Source organism: Cynara cardunculus (genome assembly GCF_001531365.2).
Source record: "Cynara cardunculus var. scolymus isolate 2C chromosome LG 13, CcrdV1, whole genome shotgun sequence".
In the NCBI taxonomy this organism is placed as follows: Eukaryota; Viridiplantae; Streptophyta; class Magnoliopsida; order Asterales; family Asteraceae; genus Cynara; species Cynara cardunculus.
The window spans coordinates 4,771,789-4,783,393 of NC_037540.1; the positions used below are offsets into that span (position 1 = coordinate 4,771,789).

The 11,605-nt window shown below is 32.6% G+C and overlaps 1 protein-coding gene across 2 annotated transcripts; it reads left to right on the forward strand.

The window, feature by feature from the left end:
• Positions 1 to 2,879: 2,879 nt before the first annotated feature.
• Positions 2,880 to 7,000, forward strand: LOC112525339 (repressor of RNA polymerase III transcription MAF1 homolog). Of its 2 annotated transcripts, none has more exons than XM_025135428.1 (11): positions 2,880 to 2,963; positions 4,160 to 4,269; positions 4,363 to 4,433; positions 4,519 to 4,568; positions 4,922 to 4,995; positions 5,083 to 5,145; positions 5,691 to 5,778; positions 6,160 to 6,222; positions 6,304 to 6,383; positions 6,462 to 6,533; positions 6,624 to 7,000. In XM_025135428.1, the coding sequence occupies exons 2-11, from the start codon at positions 4,238 to 4,240 to the stop codon at positions 6,700 to 6,702; spliced, it is 672 nt and encodes a 223-aa protein (XP_024991196.1). In that variant the 5' UTR covers positions 2,880 to 2,963; positions 4,160 to 4,237; the 3' UTR covers positions 6,703 to 7,000. The 2 variants fall into 2 exon arrangements, with proteins under 2 accessions (XP_024991196.1, XP_024991195.1); XM_025135427.1 differs by having other exon boundaries at positions 2,886 to 2,963; positions 4,165 to 4,269.
• The last annotated feature ends 4,605 nt before the right edge of the window (positions 7,001 to 11,605 follow it).

Genomic DNA, 11,605 nt, shown 5'->3' on the forward strand with positions numbered 1-11,605 from the left:
TTTTATCGGATAAAATTTCTTATCGAATGAATATGAAAAGGGTCAAGAATCTTATCGGGTAAGAGCAATGAAAAGGATAGAGAGTCTTACCCGGTAAGTAAGGATCGCGACTCTTACATAGGTAAGCACTTACCCAGAAACTTGTTGCATTCGATATGTTTTGATGTACTAAAATCTTACGTATCAAAACAAATTATAATGTTGAATCCTATCGGTAAGCACTTACCGGGTAAGCATTTAGGTAAACAACCCCTAAAATAGGTTTTTCTTTTGGTTCCATAAAAATAGATGGAATAAAAATTCATATAAATAAGACAAAATTAAAACAATTACCAATCTACTATATGATATAATTATAATATGATATTTGATTTAATGGTCATCATTGTTTGATACCGCCACTGCTACCATAGGTGCCCACCGCCTACCACCTCCACTACAATCGGATCAAGAACAATTTTCTTATTAAATAACCCATTAGTAGACTAAATTAATTTCAATTTTTCAAAATCAATTGAAACTCTAATTATATTTTCTTTAGAATCTTTAATTCTTTAGGTTATTCAATTAATGATATAATAGTTTTTTCTAATTAAATAACATACATCAATAATAAACCTATTATCATATGTTATATTTAAATTTGAATAGTAATATTTTGTATATGATTATTTACGAGCCTTTTTTAACTCTAAATTTATTATTAATTTATAGTTTTTAATTATTTATTTATATTTTATCTGAACAAGAAATGAATGGAAATTTTTGATAGAGTGAACTATGGATTTGGCCTCTATAATATGTTGAACATTATGACTAAGATCTTTAAACTCAATCAATTATGAATTTGATCCTTTACATGACTACGGCCCTGAACCAAACAATGCTGACTAGTGAAGGCGATGCCAATATTGTTGGTTGGTGGAGCCGGAGTTTGGGGAAGAAATTCATCCCCGTGTTTGGTGAGCTGTCGTTGTATGTACGTACATTTTAAGTATATACAAAGAAAAAATAATAAAAATGACATATAAAATTAAAAGATAAAAACTAATATCAAAATGTGGGAGAGGGTAAAATGTGAATTTTACTATCGGGTTAACAGAATCAGTATCATATGATTTGAGGATCATCGTCATGGAAAAATGACAATCATATAGATTTAATTCACAATTAATCAAGTTTAAAGATGCCAGTTATAATTTTCGATATACCACAAGTACCGAATTAATAATTCACTCTTTGTTTTATGCTATAATTTCGATTTGTTTATTGGTCAGGCCTACAAGAGATATTCCTAGTTAAGACTTAAGCATATCCCAAATCCCATTGATTTATTCGAAATGTTCCACCCAAAAATCAATTTCGTTAATAAAACGATTTGTTTTTGGTTTTAAAATACAAAAAAAAAAACTATACACCTTACAAAAATAAATTGGACAAAAATACATTAAAATGCAACGAAGTTTAGTTTAGTTTAGTTCATATTTAGTGTAACGGACTTTATTTTTTCTTAATCAATGTAACGAACTTTCATTTTTCTTATTTTATACATTTTTTTGGCCTGCAACCTGATAATCTAGTAACATTTGCTGACATAAATGCCACATTGTCAAGTAACACTATAAATCCCATCTTCCTTACCTGAAACCATTTTGACCGACCTCCATTAATTAACCAATTTGAAGCTCGTTTTCATCCAAATTCAAGTCCAAGACGGAATTTATGACTAAACCAAAAGCCACATTACGAGAATTATATTAACATATGGACTTTTATATCCCTATTGTAGGGTTTTTTGATGAGAACTTCTCACACAAACTCTGTGGTTGTTTTGATCACCGAATAATACTAGCCATATGCAAAAAAGCAGTGATATGAGTATTATTTTTTTAATACGTTTTAGGTAAATAAACGTGAATGGTATGTAAAGACAAATGTGGGGTTTTTAAGCCATGGTTCTATCATCATTTTGCAATGACAAACCTATCATTTCCATTCAATCCATCTTTCATAATCCCCACAAAGAAACCATCTTTCAACTTGAGCACAACCATCTTTCAACTTGAGGACACCCATCAATTTTTCCCGTGATTGCGTTATAAAATCAAGAAAACTTATTACCCAATTTGATTTTCTATTTATGGGTTTCGAATATTAATCCGGTGGTGGTAAGAAAAGGAGAGTGGTTGAGGGGAACGTGTTTTTTTAAGGGTTTTCTTGGATTTACATAATATTTCTAGTTATGAATCATTGCGGGTTTCTTGAATGGCAAGGACAAAGGGACAGACGGGAGATCGTGGCGAAACATGTGAAGAAATTGGGGGGTGGGGGTCCATGGAGAAGATGTAATGAAGGGATAAAGGGGATCCCGAGGGGAGGAGGAGATGGAGCGGTTAAATGCGAAAGAAAAACACCACATAAATGAATGACATGGAATTTACATAGAAAAGAAAATTGGCATGTCAGTATTAAAAGTTTGTTATATTGATTAAGAAAAAATAAAATCTATTATATTAAATAGGAATTAAACCAAACTTCTTGCATTTTAATGCATTTTGTCCAAATAAATTAGGCTACACTTCTAAATTAATTTGAGGATTTATGGACCGAAACAACAAGATTATTAGTTAAAAAGTGTAAGGGTCATGTTTGATAAATCTTGAAAACTCGAGGGATCAATTTTATAAAATCGAATTTCTGATTAGGGAAATGTTCCTCTGGAAATAGGAATTACATTGGCTGTCGATTTTGAAAATAATATCTAGAGATAGACGTTGACATTAATGAAGAACCTCTACCGTTGGATGCAGTTACCACCTTGACTGCTTGCCAAGTGTCCAACCCAATCCTCCGTCAGATGGAGTTCCCGATTATCTAGGGTTTGTTCTTATCTTCAAAATTATTGTTCTGGTCTCCATTCGTTCCTCTATCAAACCGGCTATTTCTCTCGAAACTATTCTCAGGTATGTGTATTCTTAGATCCAATTTGTTTTGCATGAAATTTTGTTGTAATTTGTATAATTCAATGCTGTTTCAGATTCACTGTTTGTAAGAACACGATTTTGTTTGATTTTATGTGGATCTACTATCTCTGTTAGCCGAACTGGAAATAAGTTTCAAGTTATTGTGTTAAACCCCAAAATTTCTCAGATCTAACGCAAAGTCATGGATTATTGTGTATATTTGAGATAGAAATGTAATTTTTATTCGACGAGTTTAGATACTCGGTAACCAGACATCATTGCCTCAAATGGATGCATATAACATTAAAGCATACTTACCTGAAGTTATAGTCTGGATACATGTGATATAATGTGAGAATCTGATAGATCAATATCTTTTGGCTGGAATACTAATGAAAGAAAACCAAATGAAACTCGATGGCACCGCTCACTTGACCTACACTTAGCAGCGTATCTAAGTTGAATCATCGCCTGGATCAACTAGCAAGAAATTCAACCAGCAAGGTGGAATCCGCTTTAGGAGAGTTCCCAGGATAATAAGTAATCTTAATTGAAACACGGCTCAGACATTTTTTTACAGAAATCGGACAATTCGAACAAAGTTGTTTGTAAAAGCTATTAGAACTAACAGTATAAAGTCAGCCATACTTTCAAGTATTCTTCAGTACTTGAGATAGTGTTGCTTTACCTGAGAGAGATAATAACAGTAACAGATATATCAACGAGCTAGTTGTCTACAAAAAGATATGGATGTAGTTGGGTGTATTTATAGTGATAATGGAGGTAGTTGCTAATGCTTAAGGAACATTTGGAATTTACAACTTCAACTTTATGATATCATGATTTCATTGTTGGGACTTGCGTCACCGAATCAAGAGATCCTATGGTTTCACTTCTGTTCTTGCATTCTTAGATGCATTCATGCATGGAAGTTAATGATTTAATATTCCTTATGGAGTAGAATTTATGTCTGCTGATTGAGCATGTAAGTAATTGTATGTATTTTAAATCTTTAATATATAATGGGCAATGCCAAATTATTGGGACATTGTAGGAGTTTCAAGTTGCATCTCATGGAAAGTTATTAATAAGAGCCACATACCTTATTCAATTTCAGGGCGATTATTGTGGCTGCAGGGGATCTGTAGTTTGTTGATCTTGATTTCTAATTTTCTTCCCTTTTCCCCCTCTGGTAGTGCAGGGAGTTTTTTTAAAGGTGCAATTCAGAGAACGTATGCACATATTGAAGCGATTGTATTACATCATTAACCGTCATGAAGTACTTGGAATACACCCCTTTCGAGCGGTATTTTGTCATTATGTTCTCATATAATAATGGACTTCTTTAATTTTCTCGTATTTTTGGTTCGTTTAAAACAGTGTGTTGCTTCTTCCACAGAATAAATGCTTTTCTAGATCACCTAAATCTTGGAGAGAGGACCATTAAAGGATGTATTGAAGCTTACTCCTGTGAGTAGGATTTGTGTTCTGGGATAATTGTTAGTTTCTTTTCTAAGAATTTAATTTTTTGAAATATCCTTTTGTACTTGATTAGGCAAGCATACAGGAACTGATAAGAGGCTTTCTCTCAGTTTAGAAAATGAGGTATTGGTTCTGGATTTGTTTGTTGTGTTTTGTCTGTTCTAGTAAAATAATAAAAAATGATGATGGATTCAATAACCTGTAGCTGTTGTAATTCTCAATGGGCTCGTTATTGGATATCCCGAGCCTCCATTTGTCATAGTATTTCATCCATATCTTTTTGTGGGCAACTAGCTCATTGATATACTTGTAAACGTTATAATCTATCTTTGATAAAACAACACTATCTCGAGTAATCAAGAAGACTTGCAATTCTAGCTGACTTTTTATTTTTAGATCTAATAGCTTCCAAAAACAACTATGTTCCAATTTTCTGATATATGCGAATAAATTGTCTGAGTTGTGTTTCAATTCAGATTCTTGATTATGTTGGGAACTCTCCTGATGTCGACTCTGCCTCACCGGTTGAATATCTTTCGAGTAGATCCAGGTGATGATGCGATTTAGATACGCTAAGTGTAGGTCTAGTGAGTGGTGAGATCGAGTCTCATTTGGTTTTCTTTCATGTGCATTCCAGCCGAAAGATGTTGATCTATCTGATTCTCACATTATATCACATGTATCCAGATTATGACTTCAGGTAACTTTGCTTTTATATTACATGTATCCATTTGAGGCAATATTGTCCACATATCGAGTATCTAAGGAGGGTTATGGGTAATGACACTGTCAGCTTTATGGGCGACATGGCAACCCACTACATAATCCTTCTTTAATGGCATTGGGAGTGTTGTCAAATGGTTTGACAAACAGTTTAGAACTGTTGCTCTAGGTGGAGCTGAGAGTTCAATTCTCTCCATTTCCCAAATCAAATTGTCAGTTGGATCCTGTATTATTATGTGCAACTATGCTAATAATACAGCTTCTTGCGAAGTACCAACGAAATTCTTAAAATTAATTGAAAGAACAGCCACGGAAATCCAGATTATGCCTCTCAGCTTCGACAAGTAAGATGGTGGGAACCTCTTTACTCTTGGAACAAGAACCAGGAAACAAATTAAAGAACACAAGCGTTTTAAGGTTTAAAAACCTCTTGAGCTAGATCAGATGTTGATCAAAATTAGTACACAACTGTTTCTGTGCTGTTTTTCATGATATTGTCAATATCTTCTTGTTGTCTATCAGTGCAGTGAAAGCTCACCAGTTTTTCACAGAGGAAACCTGGGATGGTTTTAAGCAAATTTTTGACAGCTACATGTCTGATGCATCTAAGGTACTTCCAGTATACTTAATATAGTACATCAAGTGTCAACATTCTAGAAGGTCTGCAATGTAAGGAGTCTAAGAAGCTTTAACTCATATATGCATATATGTTCATGTCTCTGAGGTAATTAAGTTTCTTATCATGCTGAAATTGTAATTCATTAATAGCATCAGGTTTGCAATATAAATTCTCTTGCCTGCATGGATGATGAAGATGCGGAGAACATGGATTAAGGCTGTCTTTCTGTTTTTCCGTTAAAAACCCATCTGGGTTGGTCTAGACTAGACTGGTCTAAGCTCTTGTGTAAATGGTCCAATAAGAAACCCATCTAGTTGGGTTTAGACATGTGCTTTAGATATGGTTCAGCTCATCTGTAACTTGTGGTTTCAGGAATGGATCGAGGCAACTGAAGATGGTTCCCTACTGGAAACCTTATACAAAGCTCTAGACGAGGTAATCTATTCTAAAACCATGCATCGACCATCCTCAGGTGCATCATGGGGCTTGATGTTGATTCCTTTTGCAAAATTTCAGGTCATCAACCTAGCAGAATGTGAAGTTTATAGCTATGACCCCAACTCTGATGCTGATCCATTCATAGAAAAAGGAGCTTTGTAAGAAAATTATGTTGTTTTCATCCACTTTCTAGTTTATCTGTTGTTTATATCTGACTTATTTCTGTATTTTCCCAGGTGGTCATACAATTTCTTCTTCTACAATAGAAAACTCAAGCGTGTTGTGAGCTTTCGTTTCAGCTGTTTAAGGTGATCTTTTGAACTTCCTTTGAGATATTATCGTAAATAAATGAGGTTGTGGAATGTTGGTTTACATAGATTGATATCTGTTGCATGCAGCAACCTGGTGAGTGACGGGTTTCCTGCGGATGGATACTACGAGGAAGATGGTGAAATATTTGACGATATGGACATGTGATGTGGAAAAATAGCATGTTAATATATGTGTAGGACCTCAAATTAGTGTACAAAATGGTAGACCTGACTGCTTGCTGTATGTAGGTGTAGTTTGGGATGAAAGTAAAACTTGKGTTGGTTGGTTACTTACTAGTAGGAGGTTTAGAGAAGCCTGTATGTAGAAACAGCCAGTTGATTGTGAGTAGGAATGCAAGATCTTGTTGCTTCTCTCACTTTCAGTTGGTCACTTGTCTAATGGTTAACTTGCTCCAGGCTTTATAACTGATTTAAAATGTTTCTGTTTTTTGATTCTCTGGGAACTATGTATTTGGTGTTATGTCCTTTCAATGTGGCATGTATAATATGTTGGAGGAATATATAAAATCACTACCATGTAGGGAAATTTCTTCCGTGAAAACAGTAGGAATCACCTCTGCTTCCCCGATCCGGCGAACCTGATGGACGTGGTGGCATAATTGTAATTAAGGTGAAGTTGAGTGACAATTTGGAGACGGGCACCGAGCTTAACGATAGCTTAAACAGACCGTATTATCATAAATTGGCATCTATACAAAGACACGGTGTATCAACTCCGAACATGTTAAAATTTATCAACTTGAAAACCATTGTAAAATTTTAACCTGCAATCTTAACATACTTTTAACTGATAGTAACGTATAGTAACCATGAAAATTTTATCAAATATTAATAGACGTTGATGTAGAGGCTAATGATCTTAATTTGTTTCAGTAACACTTATTATATACTATTTCCATTTGTTTTCTTTCTCTAAAATAGATATATATGAATCATAATCATTTGCAAACTAATTAATTAGTGTTAATCTATAAACTCATCTAAATTATTCATTTTTTAATCAACGGGTATAATTAAATTGGAAGTTACAAATTGATAAAAATATAATATGTCTTTTAAAAAACAAAAATATGCGTTATCCAAACTATAACATATTGAAACTCTAAAACAAGACAAACAATATGGGATCTTCGAAAATTGTTCATCAAAATGGAACTTCTCGATATTTTGTCATATTTGAAATCTTGAACAATTTCCTTCAAACTAAAAATTTCAGCAATTTATTTTTTGGTAAACAAAAGCAACAAGCAATTTAAAAACTCTTCCATTTTATGTTGCATTTAAAGTTTTTGAACTTTCAATCTAAGGATATAAATTAGCCAAGGAGCTTAAAAGCTACACTTATGAGTTTCTAGTCCAGATCTTGAATATATGACAAATGTCGGTTGAAGTGGACCATAATTCAGTCTTAATCTACGTAATAATTATCAATCAAAAATAACAATTAGCAAACAATATCAATAACTAAAATCTAGTATGCCTCAAAATATTTAGACTCATAAACAATCACTAAAATATTTATCCCTAATTACACTAACACACAATATTGATTCCTAAATAATCAGAAACGAAGAAAGAGTCTAGGGTCGTCCCTTAACATGTTAAATGTGAGATTTAAACAGGGCATCCGAAATTTTGGGACCCAAATTTACATGTTTTTAGGGTCTTTTTATCGACCTGTCTAAAACTATAGACGAAATTATTTAAGTTCAACTATTAATTGTTTGGTTTTAGATTCAAATTATTAAGAGTTTAGGTCTAATTTAAAATTATTAATCTTTTAAAGTTGAATCCATTTTTATGTTTAATATATATTCTCTGTTATCTCAAAAATCATAATAATCTCTTAAAAAATTGAAATAAATATAATATTAATTTAAGTTATGATTCGACCTGATGTCTTTGGTGGTAGTGTGAGGCCAGAGCCCCAAATAACAATTTAATTAAAATAATACTAAATTTTACATCCAATCCTAAAATAAGCACAAGGGTCTTGGTCTCCCAAGCCATTAAGCCCTACTTTATTATATACGATAAATACTTATCGAGTAAACGTTGTTTTGATTTAATTGTTTGTAATGACATTTTATTTAATTTTGTTTAATTTAATATTATTTAGTTCAAGTATTGTTATAAATTATTATCTTCTTTAAATTTTTGATTTATTTATATTATTAGAATGTTTTAACTGAAGACGGAAGGCTTATTCATTCAGAAATAATAACAGTAGCAGCATACACACAAATAATCATAATATATAGTAATATGTTAATAATTGATGATACCCTTTAATTCCACACGTAAAAACTTCGTTGCTTAATCAATAATTTGTGTCTTCTTGTGATCCATTAACACCAAAACTAATTAATAATAAATTAATGATCGATGAAAGTTGTAGGTGTACTAATTATTTGGTATTTTACGTTATCAAAAACCTTATCTTATTCATCGTTTTCAACTTATCTGATAAACATTTGAGATGTCATATGTCAAATATTAAAATAAAGATTTTGAAAATACTATATATTATTACAATAGAATTCAGAACAAAGTGTGTTACATTTTCATGCGTTCGAATCTAAGAGCAACCACACACAATCGGCGAGTGGGGCACTTCGTGAGGTGTCCACCCCGCATCAAGACACGACCATGTTTCGAATGGAAGGATGCCACGATATATATATATATATATATATATATATGTATATGTGTGTGTGTATGTGTGTGTGTTGTATGTATATATTCTAATGAAAAGGATTGTTTCGTTTGGTTGAAAAGTGATTAATTCCTTTGCTTTATGCCTACTCAACTTGTTTAAAATAATTAACCATTACAACATTATATACAACCATTGGCTAGGTTATTGTGACACTTTTGACGCTAAATCAGAACAATGTTCATCACAAGTAAATTATATTAACTTGGATTTCCAACCAGCTATGCGAACCGACTAACCCTAGGGCGACCACCTGCTTTGTAAATAATCTGGAGTCATCGTATTTAAACCTCCGTAATCACAAGAGGATTTTTATTCCTATTTCAATTTGAACCCGAGACCGAGAATTGAGTTAGGTGGTGGAAGACAGTTGGTCCATGGGGCTAAAGGGAGGATACTGGTGGATATGTGTTGGGGTGGGATGATGAAGTCAGGTGGTGGGCCGATGAAGCCCATTTGCTTAATTATTGATTGAATTTAAAAACCCCAATATGCCCTTTTAGTTCCAAATTTTGTGCATAATAAACTGAAAATTTCTAAATTATTTTAAAATTGAAATTGTCTTTCATGTCTATAGATTAAAATCAATAAATAACTTAGATTGATTTATATGCTTCTCAATATTTTTATGGTTCTAATTTGGTTATCGTTATATATATATATATATATATATATATATATATATATATATATATATATATATATATATATATAAATTGATTAGGAACCCGCGGATCGCAACATCACCATATGTGACATATTTATTATGAATATGAATGTGTTATTCAACATGTTGTAATATATTCATCATGAATGCATGACATGATTAATGAAACTTCTATATTTATCATATGAATATATTATTAATGATGAATATTCATCCTGAAAAAGGACACTTGACGTGTTGTGGACGGTTCTCAAGTTTCTAACAGAACTTCGACATACACACACACATATACAGAGAGAGAATCGAGTTCAAACGAGAATGATACCTATTTAAGAAAATAAAGGGATGAATCTCAACCCCTAATTAGGTGTAATGATTTTAGGGGTAAAATGGTAATAAAAAGATGTGGTTGAACTGATATGTTCACACGGGCAATAACTATCCCTATCAAATCGGCCAAAGCAATTACTCCCAAAAATTTCTCAAACGCCACCTTCATCTAATTGAAACCTTGAAGAAAGATACTCAAATTGCATCAAAGACCATAATGGACTATATTGCATTTATATTCTCGCAAACCTCGGTTTAGCCCAAGCTCGTTTTACACGATTTCATCACTTAATCATGAATGCTCAAGGTATGTACAACTGTTTCAATCTTCGATTTTTATTTTTTGAAACTAAACACAAGGGTTTTGGTAACAACATGGTTTTTTATCGAAGGAGTTCGAAAAATTAGAGAATTGCCAAGAAGTCAAGAGGGTTTGGGAAGTTCAGTAACACCATTGATCAACCTGTTGGTCTTGACGAGGGGTCCACAAACACAAGCAAACACACCATTGATTATCGATAGTCGTTTTTTGGATAAATGTCTAAGTTCTGGAAAACATCCCGAGTATAGTATAATATGACATGTGATTTAGTGATGCAAACTAATAAGAATATTATGTCCAATTAAGTTATAGTAAAATCACATACAAAAGCTCAACAAAATCAGAATTTGGTTGAAAAAAAGGAAGACGATACATACGCATTTTGATTTGAATGAGATATTGGGATCCCAAAGGGAGTAAATACTACCCTAAATTAATCAATCGAATGATATGACCAAAATACCCTTTTAATCTGATTTCTGGAATAAATCATTTTCAAATTTATTTCTTGAAAGTGATTGGCTAAGGGTTGTCCATTTATTTTCTTAAATAATTAGCATTCTCGTTTAATCCTCCCTATGTATGTATGTATGTATGTATGTATGTATGCATGCATGCATGCATATGTATGCATGTATGTATGTATGTGAAGAGAGAGAGAGAGTCGTGTTCAAACGAGAACAATACTTATTTAATAGAATAAAAAACAGCTGAATCACATGTGTTTTTACACTAACATCACGTATAAAATCACATGTGATTCACGCCATTTTTCCCCCGCGATCTAAAGTCACAACCAAAGTCTATCGCACACCTTTTTTTACTGGTAATATAATATCATGTAAGCATGATTTAACCATTTTCAGATTGTCTTAAAATAGTTAACATTTTCGTATAGTTCTCCCTTTATACATATAAAACCATCTATATCTAATGGGTGTTTGGATTGCTTTTTGAAACAACTTATATTTTACTATAAAAAACACATATCAACTTATTATAATTCAGAAGGG